General features: G+C 38.4%; 1 protein-coding gene across 15 annotated transcripts in view; it reads right to left on the bottom strand.

Annotated features, from left to right (window-relative positions):
- Positions 1–17,588, bottom strand: part of MARK3 (microtubule affinity regulating kinase 3) — a 109,632-nt gene that overhangs the window by 80,392 nt on the left and 11,652 nt on the right. For all 15 annotated transcript variants that reach the window (XM_082386334.1, XM_082386324.1, XM_082386332.1 and 12 more), the window contains exon 2: positions 9,996–10,187. In XM_082386334.1, coding sequence (XP_082242460.1) covers positions 9,996–10,187 — 192 coding nt within the window. The remainder of the gene's footprint in view (positions 1–9,995; positions 10,188–17,588) is intronic.

A 17,588-nucleotide genomic window follows, 5' to 3' on the forward strand; every position in this document is an offset into this window, starting at 1 on the left:
TACGCTCCAACCAGAGCAACTACCAAAACAGCGTGAACGCAGATCAGATATGAAAATCCAGCTAACTTTTACTAAACAAGACGTTAAAGAGATTTGCAAAGAATTAAAACAGTGTCACTCTTCTCTGTAATTTGTTTTGGAAAATAGTTGTTTTTCATAAAAATACATTATATTAACAGGTAAAAGGTCTGCCATTATTTTAAATGAATTAATATATATTTTAGGTTTCTTAGTGCTAACTTCTAATACCGTAAACAGCAACAGATATAAACCATATAAACAAAAGCTTGTTGTGAGTTCTCAATTTTAAAAGTTTAATGGAATTTTGAGACCAACAAAAAAGTTTAAGAACTATTGTTCTAATCAATGGAATTGCACATAAGCATTGAAACCTACAATTATGATTATGCAGCAACAGGGAAACCTGTTTAGGATAATTAATATTCTGAGGGGAAAAACACCAGGATACAAAATTATGGCCAAAAGTATGTTGAAAATACATATAAAATATGGAGAATATACAAAAAATAAAAATGGTATTCAGAATATTTTGATTGTGGGAATTTTTTTTCCTCTCTGGTCTCCAAACTTCCTGTAAAGCTATTAACATAGTCTTCATATACACAAAAAGTTGTGACTAAAATCTCAAGAAGTTTAGCACATTCAAGGAAAAAGAAGTACGATTTTATCATTCTTACAACCAACAACAAATAGTTATTGAGTATTTAGAGGCCAAGGACAAATGAGGTTCAAGACTGAATCTTTTTCCCTCTGGCCTCTCTCTGGTTTCTCCTCTAGTGTAGGAGAGAGGACACAGACTGACAATAAACGCATACAGCCACAAGAGCACAATAACAAGCTGAGAAGACAACAGTGGGAAAACTATTTCAACAACTTTCTGAGAGAGAAGAGACAACAGAGGAAAGGACACTATAACCAGGAACAGTGTGACTTCCCAGCATGACTTGGAAACGGCTCCAGACTTGGAGGTCCCAGGGGACCAAAGGCGACAGGGGAGCTGCTGGGCTAATTCCAAAGTTAAAAGTCTGTATAAAGAATGCTGCTGCTCCCCAACCAAACCAATGACCACAGGTTCTTAAGGGACTGTAAACTTATTCTGTGGAGAAGACAATGAGGCTCTGGACTCAAGGTCAACCGGCCCAGGAGAGGGCAGGAGTGAGGCATGGAGATGAAAAGGGGGGTGGAGATTAAGTGTCAGACTGCCACTGAGGGGTGGGACCATGTCTCCTCCCGGGCAGAACAGAGGATTCTTAACCTAGAGAACAGAATGGTCCCAGAGAAGAGATCTAAAGACAAAGATATCTGGGTCCTCCAATAAAAGCACTGGATGACTCCCAAAGGAAAGTTCTGTGGTCAAACATATCCTATACATGCAAACCAGCTTCTGATCAGCTTCTTAGGGTTCCACCTTAAATAGACACAGACAACCAGGGGTTACCAGATTCCAAAGAAAGTCTCTGTATGAAAGACAGACACCAAGAAAGAATCCCAGAGAAAAGAGAAACAATGTAGGGAGCAAAAAATCTACTTAAAAAAAAAAAAAAAAGAATAAAGCTTTTACTATCCTCAGAGAGTTAACAGAAGAAACAGTATTGATACCAGAACTGGATACTACAAAGACAAATAATCAGAACAGGAAAGAACCAGGAGGAGGACACATGCAGGAACTCCAACAAATTTATCAGGAAGATTGGAAGATAAAGTTAAAGACATCACTCAGAAGGTAAAACAGAAACAGAGACAAAAAAACCAAGACAGATAGATAGATAGATAAATAAATAAGTAAATAAAATAAATAATCAAGGCTCTTGGGAATTCCCTGGCAGTCCAGTGGTTAGGACTGGGCACTTTCACTGCCAGGGCCCAGGTTCAATCCCTAGTCAGGGAACCAGGATCCTGTAAACCACACGGCACAGCCAAAAAAAAAGGAATTCTAGAATGACGATTTTTAAATAATAAAATGAGACAATTCTCCAGAACTGAAAGATAAGAATGTTCATATTGAAAGGGTTCAATGAGTACCAGGAACAAAGAATGAAGACCAACTCCTTGGCACTTCACTGTGAAATTTCTCAACAGCATGGATAAATGAGAAGAGTCTAAAAAGCTGCTAGAAAGGAGGGGGGGAAAAGCCACATACTGAAGCCATTTACACTGTTATACTCTAGACTTTGGAACTACCAATATCGGAAAACCCACTATGATCTTAATCTTGAGTTTCCCACTCTCTAACCACCTCCTCCTACCTTTCCCACCCACCCACTCTAGAATCCCAATAACTATATGAACTCACCGGGATCCATAGCCATTGATCCCATCACCTTTTTTTTTTTTTTTTTTAACATCTTTATTGAAGTATAATTGCTTTACAATGGTGTGTTAGTTTCTGCTTTAACCATCACCTTCTTATGGTCTGCCTTCCCCCTCAAGTACTTACTTCCTACTTAAATCTATTGTCTTTAATTGAAATCACTCCCTTGGGTATTCCAAATCAATGCCCTTGCTCGGTTTCCATTTCACTACACTTACTATAGCAAAATCCCAACCATCTACAAATGCTATGCCTATGTCTGGTTAACTGAATGTTGCTGGACAGTAAATTACAGCCAGGCTGTCTATTCCCGCTTTAAATCCATGATCAGTAACCTCAGGGAAGCGTTAAGGCTGCCTGGTAATTCTACTATATTTCTCAGTCCATTCACTCTCCTACTAACCTGTTAATTACTGTAACTTTCTCAGATCTCTAATATCTCCTATCTCCTTGATAATCACATTCTTAGTTGGTAATCTTGCTTTCTATTTTACTGAAAAAAGAGCTGCAATGAGAAGAAAACTTCTCAAGCTCCCACCCTCATCTAGAACCACTCACCTGCAGAATACTGGCATAGTACCCTCTACTTTCCTCCTACTTCTAAGTAAGGACTGTCCACGTTATCCAAAGCCAATACCTCTACCATCCCCTCTCACCCATTCCAGCACCTCTCCTCAAAGCACCATTTGTACCCTTTCTCTTAAATTATTCCCACTAGCAGACAAACATGTTGGTATTTTGCCCATCTTTTAAAAAATATCTTGGCCTGACATCTCCCTGTAGCCACTACCCCATTCATCTGTGCCTTGAAAGCGCTATCTTGCTGTTTCTAACCTCTACCCACCTATTCTCTCTTGAACTAATACGTTACATCATATGCATCGGTACTGCAAGGTATTTGAAAGATATGTTGGAACAATTTGCAGAAAATACATAGAACCATAAGAAAGTTAAAAAAAAAAACCCACAAAACTTGAGGTAACTATTAATTCTAGACAAAATAAAAAATTATATAAGAAAATAAATTACTGTGGTCCAACACTGAACATTTACATAGCTTGATTAAGTTAAAAAAAATCTAACTTTAACTAAATATATCATTGCAATAGAAAGGCTGAGGAAAGGAAAGTAGATGTGGAAGTGAATCATAAGAAAGCTATATCCATCTTCCATAAGGAGAAAGTCAGTGATGTCTACAATTATAAATCAGGAGATAACCAAAAGAGTATCAGAAAAAAGAGCCTAGAAAATTGAAAGTAGGAGCCTTTGATTAATGGTACTGAATGATAAAGAGGAGGCAAAGAAAGTCCAATTTTAGTTAGAAGCTTTTTAGTATTATTTGACTTTTTAAGCTATAGGCATGTATTACTTTGGAAAATAATTTTTTAAGGCAGTAAAAAAACAGCCTCAATTAAGTACCAAATGACAGATACAAGTGAGTTCTCCTATAGTTCATGTTAGGGGAGAGATCCCTGGGGGCCTATGAAAATAACTATGGGGAAAAATGAACTTGAAAGAAAAACTTGACTTGAAAGAAAACTGTAATATTAAAACAAACAATATTTCAAAACCCAAAATAATCTTCAGCTGTGAAAAGCTAGCCAAAACCAAGACAGCAGATGGAACTAACATCCCCAAATCCCAAATATGGGATAGCTGCTTCTATGACAATAGGTAGCATTTTCATCAAAGAGTTAAATCAGATGAATTTTATGACTGGTGCCTGTATTTTTAAATATATATAAAATAAGGATTTTGGTGTTTTTCTGGTCTAAAATTAAGAATCATCCTAGAGAGATAGGTCTCATCTACAGTGGACTTCTACCACAATCATTCTATTTAAAGACTTGATTAGAAACTGTTTACTAGATGTAAGATGTTCTCTTGGTTATAATTCATTAATCTAATTTGTCTGTTCACAGGAGTTCCCTGGCAGTCCAGTGGTTAGGATGCAGCGCTCTCACTGCAAAGGGCCTGGATTCAATCCCTGGCCGGGGAACTAAGAGCCCAAAAAGTCATGCGGTGCGCACCTCAGCCCCCACAAAACAGACAAAACAAAACAAAAAAACTCACAAAAACTAATTTGTCTGTTCAGTAAAAATGCCATTCTTCCATCACATAAATTTTCTTGAGTATCTTTTATGTTCACAATGCCCTTGTGACCTAAGTGCATGATATAGATTATCCCCACTCTCTTCTTTCAGGGAATTCTTTCCACTATATAATTCTACTACATTGCTAGTCTTATCCCAACGACAGCAATTAAAACTGTCTCTTAACATAACATATAGTAACTCTTTATCTCCTACTGACTCAGAATGAATTAAGTCTCTGAATCACCAATACCACTTTCTGGAGCACTCTGGGTTTTCTTTAGCAGTCTTACTACCTCAATAGGAAAGATATATCACATTCCCATAAAAGGGCAAGAGAATGCTGATGGAAAAACTTTAGTTTCTAGTGGGCTGAGAACAGTACCAAGTGATAAAAATAATAACTAGACTAGAGTTTTAAGTTTCTTTCTATTAGGAATATTATACTATAATAAGCCTGTAATAAAACCAACTTTCTAGAAAAACTTCAGTTTTTTACCATATGACAGCAATCCCACTCCTGGGTTAATTATCCTAGAGAAATAAAAATTTATGTTCACATAGAAACCTGTACAGGAATGTTTATAGCAGTTCTATTCATAATTGCCAAACATGGAAACAACTCAAATGTCCTTTAGTGGGGGAGTGGATACAAACTGTGGTCCAGTCATACAATGGGATACTACTCAGCAATAAAAAAGAACAAACTAAGAATACTATATGCAACAACCTGGATCAATCTCAAAGGCATTAGAGAAGATATACTGTATGATCTCATTTACTTGACAGACTTGAAAGAAACAAAATTATGAGGATGAAGAATAGACAGGTGGTTACAGGAGGTTATGATGGGGGAGGGAGCAACCATAAAGGGACCACAAGGGAATTTTCTGAGGTAATGGGACTGTTCTGTATCTTGATTACGGTACTGGTAACATCAATCTATAAATGTGTTAAAATCCATAGAACGGTACATCAAAAGAAAAAATGATGTATAATTTAAAAAATAACATAAACTTGCTTAATTTTGATATCCAAAATGAGAGTAAGTTCAAAAGGTGCTCAGATACAAGATATTATGCAAATTTGGTAGCCTTCCCATATATTCACAAACCCCATTCACAACAGCAACAAAAATTATAAAACACTTTGTAATGAACATAACAAGAACTATGCAAAACCCAGATGAAGAAAATTATGAACCTTAAAAACAAAATCGAGACACACTTCATATGCCTGGATAGAAACACTGGGTATCATTAAAACAGCAAATTGCCTTCCAAATCAGTTTATAAATTCAATTAATTTCATCAAAATTAATCCAATCAAAATTCCAGTAAGGCTGTTTTTAGAACATGGCAACTTATTTCTAAAATTCATCTGACTGGGTGTTCCCTGGAGGTCCAGTGGTTACCACTCTGCACTGTCACTGCCGTGGCCTGGGTTCAATCCCTGGTCGGTGAAGTAAGATCCCGCAAGCTGCATGGCGCCACCAAAATAATGAAATGAAATGAAATAAAATTCATCTGACAGAGTAAATTGCAAAAAAGAGCAATGAAATTTTTAAAAAATAAGAATAATCAGCAGGGGACTTAACCTACTCCAGAAAAATCGAAATGTACAATCAAAAGGTGCAGTAATAAAAACACCATGATATGGGTACAAAACTAAATAAATTAAATCAAAGAAACAAAAGGGAATTTAATAAACAGGGGGGAAAGAACAGATGATCTGGGACAAGCAGTAATGCACGCAGGGGAAAAAAAATTAGAGCCCTACACCTCATACTAATCCCCCAAAATACATACCAAATGAATTAAACATTCAGATGCCAGCCACAGGAGTATTTGAAGAAAAAACAGAATCAATTTAAAAAATCTTGGAAGTAAACCTTTCTCACCAAGACATGAAACCCAGACAGATCAGACTGATGTCTGAAACACATAAAAGGTTTAAATCACTAAGATTTAAAAGAGAAAAGAAAAATGGATAAAGGATATACAACAGGAAACTTATTTTAAAAAGAAAATAAAAATGACACAAATATATGAAAATATCATCAATCTAAGTAGTTATCAGGAAAAAGCAATCTTTTTTTAAAAATACCGTTTATTGCTCATCCGATAGACAAAAATTATCTACAATGTTAGCAAGGGTGTAGAAAAATGGGCACTCTCATTCATTCCGGTAGGGCTAATAAAACAGTACAATGTTCTCTCAAAACCAATTTAGCAGTACCTATTACAGTATCAAATATTCATCCCCTCTGACCCAGGACCTCCACACTTCTAGGAATTTATCCTTCAGAAACACTCTTAACAAGAGCACAGAAAGTTATGTTAAAGAACGTTCACTGCAGATGTTTGTAATAGCAAAAAAATCAGAAACCACCCAATGCCCACCAACGGGGGTGAACTACGGTGCCAGCACACACTGGAAGATGACGTTCCATTAAACATAATGTCAGATCTATGAGCACTAAGATCCAGACGTGATCAAGTATGTTGCTAAGAAAAATTAACATTAAGTCCCATGAGTCCCTTTTTGTTAAAATAAAAAGTTACTGTGTATATAAAAAACTGTGGTAATCTACACCAAACTGCTGAAAATGATCCTCTTTGAGGAGAGAAAGTTCAAGGAATTTTATTTTCTACATAATGAATTTCTATAATGTTTACATTTTATATGATTCTGGATAAGACCTACAATAGGGGGAAAGAAAGAATAAAATTGTTTTTTTCAAATTAAAAAAAAAAGTGTTTTAATTTACCCACTATCTAGTCAGATTCAAGCCATTTCTGGAGAGAGAACCTACTAGATATAAACATGATAAGCCACACTCCAGCACACATGTTATGGAAAAGGGGAGAGGGTCTGTCTGTCCCACTCCTCTTTTAACCCACCATCTCTACCTATGTAAGGAAACTGGCCGAGTAACCACTCGAGATTGGTGAGGGAAATAAACTCAGAGGTTTTGTTCCTTATTTCAAAAATTTTTGATCAAGGGCAGCAAAGAAACCTGCACCCACTCATGCTATTTACTGGTTCCAAAAGCAGTCCAGGCATCTCTACAACCAGAAGTCTTAACCAGGGAACTGTCACTAAAATTGAGATGAAACGTGAAGAGGCAAATTTTTAGTTACAGTCTTTACTTAAGACTCCAGTTAGCACAGACCAATGCTCCCCAACCTTCTTCAGGTCAGCACACACAGAAAATCGGAATATTTGTAGGGCAAATTGTAGCAAACCCAGGGTGGGTCCTGCTCCAGCAGCCCTCAGCATGGTGGGCTGCAGGCATCAGTACCATGGCACATCTGTAATACCACCTTCGCACACATATGAGGAGGCTTTGGTACATGGGAGGCATTTCTTTATAAAGCTTCCTTCAAAAGTAACATTAAATTCATTCAATAAATATTTATTAAGTACCTAATATGTGCCAAACATGATTAAGTACTGACGTCTACCCTATAGACTAGAGGGGGAAGACAGGTAAACAAGCAATTCCAATATAATTGTAATTGTAACAGTAAAACATAATTGTTTATGTAATTGTAATAGTAAAACATGCTATCTAAGGAAAGTATCAGGATTTTTAACATGAATCCCATGCCTGGGGAAAGGGAGTCTGTCAATGACTACTTTCCAGAAGAAGTGACTCCTATACAAAAGGGTGAAGTGTATTTTAGGCAAAGGAATTGCAGGTACAAAGATCCAAATGCAATAAACTATGTCAAAAAAAAAAAAAAAAAAAGGCAGAACAGTTCTGTACTGCATAAGTAGAATGTGAGGAGGGAGTTAGTTTAGTAGCAGTTTCGTTAAAAAAATTATTTATTAATTATTATTGTTATTATTATTATTTTTAAATTTATTTTATTTATTTTTGGCTGTGTTGGGTCTTCGTTTCTGTGCGAGGGCTTTCTCTAGTTGCGGCAAGCGGGGACCACTCTTCATCGCAGTGCGTGGGCCTCTCACTATCGCGGCCTTTCCTGTTGCAGAGCACAGGCTCCCGACGCGCAGGCTCAGTAGTTGTGGCTCACGGGCCCAGTTGCTCCACGGCATGTGGGATCTTCCCAGACCAGGGCTCGAACCCGTGTCCCCTGCATTGGCAGGCAGATTCTCAACCACTGTGCCACCAGGGAAGCCCAATTATTATTATTATTATTATTTTTGGCTGCGTTGGGTCTTAGTTGCTGCACTAAGACCTTTCTATAGTTGCGGCGAGCAGAGGCTACTCTTCGTTGTGGTGCGCGGGCTTCTCATTGTGGTGGCTTCTCTTGTTGCAGAGCATGGGCTCTAGGTGTGTGGGCTTCAATAGTTGTGGCACGTGGGCTCAGTAGTTGTGGCTCGCGGGCTCTAGAACGCAGGCTCAGTAGCTGTGGAGCACGGGCTTAGTTGCTCCATGGCATGTGGGGTCTTCCCGGACCTGGATCAAACCCGTGTCCCCTGCACTGGCAGGCGGATGCTTAACCACTGCACCACCAGGGAAGTCCCTATTAATTATTTTATTATCTATTTATTTTGGCTGTGCCAGGTCTTAGCTGCGGCAGGCAGGATCTTCACTGCAGCACGTGGGATCCTTTAGTTGCATCATGCGGACTCTTAGTCGCGGCATGCATGCAGGATCTAGTTCCCCGACCGGGGACTGAACCCAGGCCCCCTGCACTGGGAGAGCGGAGCCTTACCCACTGGACCACCAGGGAAGTCCCTAGTAGCAGTTGTTTTTTTTTAATTAACTTATTTTTATTATGATTTTTTTTTTTTTAATTTTTGGCTGCGTTGGGTCTTCATTGCTGTGCGCGGGCTTTATCTAGTTGCAGTGAGCGGGGGCTACTCTTCATTGTGGTGCACAGGCCTCTAATTGCGGTGGCTTCTCTTGCTGCTGAGCACGGGCTCTAGGCACACGGGCTTCAGCAGTTGTGGTCCGTGGGCTCTAGAGCACAGACTCAGTAGTTGTGGCCCAAGGGCTTAGTTGCTCCACAGCATGTGGTATCTTCCCGAACCAGGAATCGAACCCGTGTCCCCTGCATTGGCAGGCATATTCTCAACCACTGGACCACCAGGAAAGTCCCCCTAGTAGCAGTTTTAATGGAAGTGTTTTTAATAAATATGGCATGTGGTTGAGTAGAAAGCCAATATCACAAAAACTAGGAAAGCAGGTGCCTTCCTGCACAATAACCTGTCAAACATAAGCTATGAGAAAAATATTTGGGGAGATGAAGAAACTTCTTGAGGATAAATCTATAAAAACAGACAACACTATTGATTTTTTCAAGCACCATAAGCTTATAATGAAGTTAAAAATTTTTACTGTGGTGGTATACATTTACCACTGAAAAGAACACTACCTCTTTTTAAAGGCAAAAGATTATTCAAACACTCAATATAATCTTTATAACATTTAAAGAAATGAGAAAGCAAAAGAACTCCCACATAATTAATACATAAGCTTCTTGTTCTTAAAAAAAATGTTTAATTAGCCCAAATATATACATTCTTTTCCTCTTTCTCTCACATGGAACTAAACAGAGCAAGTGTACTAACAGAAATCAAGCATAATTTGTATTTACCTCTCTGCCTGTAAGGATGTGTCTTGCCAATTTCACTTTTGCAAAATTCCCCTTGCCGATTGTTTTCAACAGTCTGTAGTTTCCGATGTGAGGTTGTTCATCTGCACAGGAAGCTACAGAGTTTCTACACCGTGCTCCAGAGCGCCCAGTGCGAGAGGTAACTTCTTGCCGCCCGTCTCCATGTGACGTGTGCTACAATAAAACATACAACAAACATTAGGAAATGAGAGACCCACAGTTGACAAGTTTTAAGAGCCTCTAGTTGAAGAAACAAAACATCACTGCTGGGGCTTCCCTGGTGGCGCAGTGGTTGAGAATCTGCCTGCCAATGCAGGGGACATGGGTTCGAGCCCTGGTCTGGGAAGATCCCACATGCCGTGGAGCAACTAGGCCCATGCGCCACAACTACTGAGACTGCGCGTCTGGAGCCTGTGCTCCGCAACAAGAGAGGCCACGATAGTGAAAAGGCCCACGCACCACGATGAAGAGTGGCCCCCGCTTGCCGCAACTAGAGAAAGCCCTCGCACAGAAACGAAGACCCAACACAGCCAAAAATAAATAAATTAATTAATTAATTAATTTAAAAAAAACACATCACTGCTTTAATTTTAATCCCAATACATGTGGCACTTCAAAGGGATTTGCCCACCTGATATAAATTTATGAGGAAAACAAGAAAATGCTGAGAAGAGAAATACCAAGTGTTGAAATTCAACTGGCTGTTCAGAAAGAAAGAAGATATTTTCTATATGTGGCTGTAACATAAAATAAGAGAAACAGGACTGCCTTACAGTCGTAAAGAGTTTAACTTTTCCATTGTAAAACAACTATACTCCAATAAAAATTAAAAAAAAAAAAGGAACTTGACTTTTTCATACGCTATTAAATGTACCAGCACATATTATCCTTAACACACCCTGTGATGCAGGCAGAACAGCTAATATCACCATTCACCAGATGAGCATACCTTGAGATTTATTCACTGCCACATCACTAGTGAGAAATTCAAAGAGAACCTAGATTCCCAACTTCTTTCTAAACTATGCTGCTAACGATAATTTAAAACAATGTGTTTAAAGAAACAGCCAGACTCTGTAGTCCCTGACAAATATTTGTTGAAGAGATGAATACAGTACTCAATATACTCCATAAAGGTAAAACAAATCATATATGCCTCTAACCATCTTAAATATAAAGGTACGAGAGATACAAATGCCTGATGTGTACAATTCTGTACGTACAAGCAGCCAGCTGCCTAGTGCTTCCTCTTTCCCCTAGTGCCCAAAGGATGCCATGCCCCACTGCCTACTTTTCATGGCTGCTAACTCCTTCCTGCTCAAGGAAGGCCTCTCACTCTCACGACACTCTACAAAGACACTTTCAACCTCTTTCACTCTTTTCTCTTTTCCAACTTTTTGTCCAGGAAAATGTCCCTTGTTTCTCATGCTCTCTCTCTCTCTACGTATAGATCACAACAAGCCTGATTCTAGGTGATAAACATAAGAAACTATACTTTGTAACACACTCATATCAAGGAAAAAGGAAAAACAAGTATTTTACAGTAAAAGCTTAAGAATTTGTGCCATCAACTGAAGTCCTCAAAAGATGTCCTTTTCAGAATGTCCACGTTAATTTCTATCTACTTTTTCATATTCCACTAAGTAAATCTCTGTCTCTCATGTACCAGGTTTTGGGATAGGTTCTCTTCTGTTTTATTCAATTATCACATAATACTGCATTGCAAACAACAATTTCTATGTTTTTTACTGTAAATGTATATTTTAGGTTAAATAGACTTTTACAAACTGGTTACAAATCTAAGCAACTTTGTTCCTATAACAAAAAGATTCTTATTTCCAAATTATAAAATAGCCTATTATAGGGTCTCCCCTGGTGATTCAGTGGTTAAGAATCCACCTGCCAATGCGGGGGACACAAGTTCGAGCCCTGGTCCGGGAAGATCCCACATGCCACGGAGCAACTAAGCCCATGTGCCACAACTACTGAGCCTGCGCTCTAGACCCCATGAGCCACAACTACTGAGCCTGCGTGCCACAACTACTGAAGGCCATGCGCCTAGAGCCTGTGCTCCACAACAAGAGAAGCCACCGCAATGAGAAGCCCGCACGCCACAACAAAGAACAGCCCCCACTCGCTGCAACTAGAGAAAGCCTGCGCACAGCAACAAACACCCAATGCAGTCAAAAATAAATAAAATAAATAAATTTTAAAAAGATTATTTAAAAAATAGCCTATTATAAACGAGGACTTGATTAAAGAAAAAACTAAAATAACAACTAAGTTATTACACTAAGGCTTTACACAAAATAGGTATATTGTAATGCAAATTTTTGTAGATCAGCTGGAGTACAGTTTTTAAAAAATTTTGGTAACCATTATGTTTATTTCCAAACTAGATGTAAGTTTCATAAAAACAGGGACAGTAATTTATTGTTCCTTAGATCTTAGCAGTTGGCATAGAACAGGTACTTAATAAATATTGGGATGACTAAATAAATGATAGCAAAATACTGATCACTGTAACATTCACATGGTTAAATTATGGGAAATTTTTATCTTCCAGATTTATTTCTTCTGTTCATTCATTCAAATATTTATCAAATGATAATGTATAATAGATTTTTAAAAATAAATTTATTTTATTTTATTTTATTATTTTTATTTTTATTTTTGGCTGCATTGGGTCTTTGTTGCTGCACGCGGGCTTTTCTCTGGTTGCAGCAAGTGGCGGCTACTCTTCGTTGTGCTGCGCAGGCTTCTCATTGCGGTGGCTTCTCTTGTTGCGGAGCACAGGCTTTAGGCACGTGGGCTCCAGTAGTTGTGGCACACGGGCTCAGTAGTTGTGGTGCACAGGCTTAGTCGCTCCGCAACGTGTGGGATCTTCCCGGACCAGGGCTCAAACCCGTGTCCCCTGCACTGGCAGGCAGATTCTTAACCACTGCGCCACCAGGGAAGCCCTGTATAATAGATGTTACATAAATATGAGCTGGGCACTGTTTTGAGTGTTAGAAACAGCAGTGCATAAAACAAAGTCCCTGTTCCCACGAGGTATATGTCAAGTGGTTTTACTATTTATGCAATGAAAATATAGTTTTTAAAATTATACTGCTATCCAAAATTTTGGTCAAAAAAGCTTTTTAAATGCAAACATACACTTTCTAATTTATATGTTTTATAAATTCAGCCCTTCATGTATTAAGTTTTATAGAGTGAGGTACAGTTAAACAGACAAAATATTAACTTTTATGCAAATCAACTGTCTTCTGCATGTAAAATAGAAATATCAGAAACTTAAAATTCAAAGGCATCTAGTTTATACCTTTGCATACTCTCCGATCTACTTATAATAAAAACTAACTCCTTAGCACTACATCCACTAGCATGTAACCTGCAGGAGAACACAGAGATCTTTGTCTGTTTTGTTCCTTATCAGATATTCCCTGAAATTGGAACAGTGCCTGGCACATAGTAGCTGTGCAATACATTGTTGTTGAGTGAATGTTAAATGAATTCAAGGCCCTCTGTGATGTAATCCATTCCTCCTCTCCCGCTACATCATCCACTATTCTTTAGCATGATCCTCCCTCAGTTTGAACGCCCTTTCTTCTCTTCAAACCTAAGAAAATCCTACTCATTCCCTTATGTTTGAGTCATTTGTCACCATCTTTATGAAGCCTTCCATGACTCTCCCTGCATCCCATCAGAATTTCTTTTCCTTTGGGCTCTGGATGTACTCTGCTTGTATCTATCTCTATTTGGCTACTTTGTTGTAGACAATTATCCACCACAATACACCGACTTCCCAGAGAAACTTACTTCCCTCACTTGAGGTTTGCAATAGCCATGTGCCTAAGATTGGCCAATGAGATATGAGTGAAAGTGACATGTAATTTCCATGCTGAAGCATTTATTGCCAGTGCTTGACTCCAGCCCTGTGGTCTCTCCTGAACCCAGAGCACTGTCCAAAGATGGAGGGTCACAGGACCAAATGGCCTGGAAATGGAGATCATTCTCCATGGAGTCAATGAAGTTGACAGTTTTTTTAAACTGTGTTAAGACACTAAGATTTTGGTCATGTATGTTACCACAGCATAACCTAGCTTAACCTAATACACCCTTATGCAAATAATCATAATACAAACCCAAAAGAAACCCGTACTTCCCCGTAAGAGTGTAAACTCATATAACAGATTGAAATATCTGATGTTTGTTAAATTCCAACAGAGTTATTGAACTTAGTATATTTAGTTTGATACATAAAGTCCTGAAATTTTAAAATCTAATGTGTTTAACTAAAAAATTCTCTCAAACAGAAGCAAATTAAATTGCCTTTTCTTGGCCTTCATTTTATTTTTCCCATGCATCCATCAGTGGCCCTAAAGAAGAAAAAATTTCCTAGTATTCTAAAAAATAATTTTGAATTCTTGTACTATTAGCCGATTACTTCATGCATGAATTTTTTTTTTCTTCCTAAGGTGACAATAAACAACCTGAGGACCAAAAAAAAAAAAGTTACATAATAGTAGCCACTTTTTGTGGCAGCACTAAACACACAACAGGCACTCAGAGCTGTTTAATTTAATCTCAAAGATTAAAGGAGTCCAGGGACTTCCCTGGTGGCGCAGTGGTTAAAAATCCACCTGACAATGCAGGGGACACAGGTTTGAGCCCTGGTCCAGGAATATCCCACATGCCGCGGAGCAACTAAGCCCGTGTGCCACAACTACTGAAGCTGGTGCGCCTAGAGCCCATGCTCCGTAACAAGAGAAGCCACCGCAATGAGAAGGCTGTGCACTGCAACAAAGAGTAGCCCCTGCTTGCCGCAACTAGAGAAAGCCTGTGCACAACAACAAAGACCGAACGCAGCCAAAAAATAAAGAAAAAAAGATTAAAGGAGTCCTGATCCTTCTCCTTCTCCTCAAGGAATTGAGCTGAACCACTTTATCCACCATGAAAACTAGAATATGGGCAGTGCTACTAAAAATTAGGCAGAATCAAGTCAAAGAGAGAACACTGTTAATAAATCCATAAAGTGTTCATTTTCAAACTAAAACTTCCGTTTATTGCAACACATTTAAGTTGCCAGGTAATATTAAGGAATGGAGCAAATACTGTAGGTATCTACTCAATATCCATTCCTCCCTTCTTCATTTCTAAGAGAAGCCAGATGTGTATTTGGGGAGGCAATATGGCCAGTGAAATTCCTGTTTTCCCAAACTTCCCTGTAGCTGGAGGTAGCTTATGGCTTAGTTCTGGTCAGTTCTCATTAGGGAAAGTCTACTGGGGGGTCCTCGGAAAACTTTTTGTTTCTCATAAAGGGAGACAGGTACACTAGCACAGCCCCTTCCTCCCTTCTCCCTTGAATGCAACCGTAACAACTAGAGCTATGTAAGTTACCCTGCAGCCGTTAAGGTCTCAAATGTGAGAGAAAAGACAAAAATATTTTTAAAAACCACCAGCTCCAATATTACTGAACTGCTGAACCAAAGCTAGAAACTGTCCAGACTTCTTTTGTGAGAAAAATAAACCCTTATTTGGTTAAGCCATCATATAAGGTTTAGTTACTTTCAACCAAAGCACTACTAAACTGTTACAGGGGCCATATCAATACTAATGTAAGAGGCAGTAAGAAAAGTGAATGGGGAATGCACTCCATTTTATGTTATATATATTAGTTCTTCTTTAAAAATGTGTCTATATATTTGTGTGTGTGTGTGTGTGTGTGTGTGTATATATATATATATAAAGCAGAAACTAACACACCACTGTAAAGCAATTATACTCCAAAAAAGATGTTAAAAAAAAAATGTGTCTATATAAGAGCCATAGAACTACAAAAAGGTATCACCTCACACCGGTCAGAATGGGTATCATCAAAAAATCTACAAACAATAAATGCTGGAGAGGGTGTGGAGAAGAGGGAACCCTCTTGCACTGTTGGTGGGAATGTAAATTGGTACAGCCACTATGGAGAACGGTATGGAGGTTCCCTAGAAAACTAAAAACAGAGCTACTATATGATCCAGCAATCCTAATCCTGTGCATATATCCAGAGAAAACCACAACTGGGAAAGATTCCTGTACCCCAATGTTCATTGCAGAGCTGTTTACAATAGCCAGGACGTGGAAGCAACCTAAATGTCCATTGACAGAGGAATGGATAAAGAAGATGTGGTATATATATATACCACATAGGACTTCCCTGGTGGCACAGTGGTCGAGAATCCACCTGCCAATGCAAGGGACATGGGTTCTACCCCTGGTCCAGGAAGATCCCACATGCCGCGGAGCAGTGAAGTCCATGCGCCACAACTACTGACCCTGTGCTCTAGAGCTCACGAGCCACAACTACTGAGCCCACACACCGCAACTATTGAAGGCTACGCGCCTAGAACCTGTGCTCCGCAACAAGAGAAGCCACTGCAGTGAGAAGCCCGTGCACCGCAACAAAGAGTAGCCCTCACTCGCCGCAACTAGAGAAAGCCCGTGCACAGCAATGAAGACCCAATGCAGCCAAAAATAAATAAATAAGACAGATAAATTTTTAAAAAAACCCAAAAAACTCGGAGAGATAAAAGTGTCGTTATCTGTAGATGATATGATCTAACTGCAAACCAAAAGAATTGGAAATACCACTAGAACTCAAGAGAGAGCTTGGCAAGGTGCAAGACCAACCTATAACCACAGTTCTCTACACCAGTAGTAACGTACCACAAAATTTAACTAAAAATAAGTATTTATAATAGCAATAAAAACTAGAAAGTAGGTAGAAAGTAACTTAATTAAGAATATATAAGAGCTCTCTGGAGAAAGCTTTAAATTTTTAATAAAAGACATAAAAGATACTCTGAATAAATGGGAATTCTACACTCTTAGATAGATAATATTATACAATCTACCCAAATTAATCAATAAGTTCAATGCAATATCAATTAAAATTTCCAGCCAGTAATTTATGAGTAATCTTAAACTTACTCTAAAGTGTACATGGACGAATATTTCACGGCTGCCAGGTCAGCCTTGAAAAAGAAGTTAAAAAAAAAAAAAGTTCAGAAATGAAAAGTGATCAAGGTTAAAACCAGTAACAAGACGTATCTCTTTCATTGCACCCTCTAAAAGCATGCACTGAGAGGGACACAACATCTTTTCTGTGGCATTCTTGCCAAAAATATATAACCTTAATCTAATTTTCAGAAGACATCAGACAAACTTAAATTGTGGGATCTTTGATTGGAACTTAGAACAGAAAAAGAACCCTGGAGAAAAACTGGTGACAATTCAAATTAGTTCTGCAGTCATCATTAACGGTATCGGACCAATGTTAACTTTCTGGTTTTCATAACTGCACCATGGTTATCTAAGTGTTAACATCAGGAGAACCTGAGTGAAAAGTATACATGAACTCTGTACTAATCCTGCAATTTTAAGTCTAAAATTATTTTAAAACAAAAAATTCAATAGATACATATAAAGGTACGTAGATTACATATATTACAAAGCCACGGTAATTTTTAAAGAAAAGAAAACCTGTAGGGTATCAGCACAACAGAAAAACAGACCAATGCAGCAAAA

Source organism: Balaenoptera borealis, assembly GCF_965194805.1.
Source record: "Balaenoptera borealis genome assembly, chromosome: 3".
Lineage (NCBI taxonomy): Eukaryota > Metazoa > Chordata > Mammalia > Artiodactyla > Balaenopteridae > Balaenoptera > Balaenoptera borealis.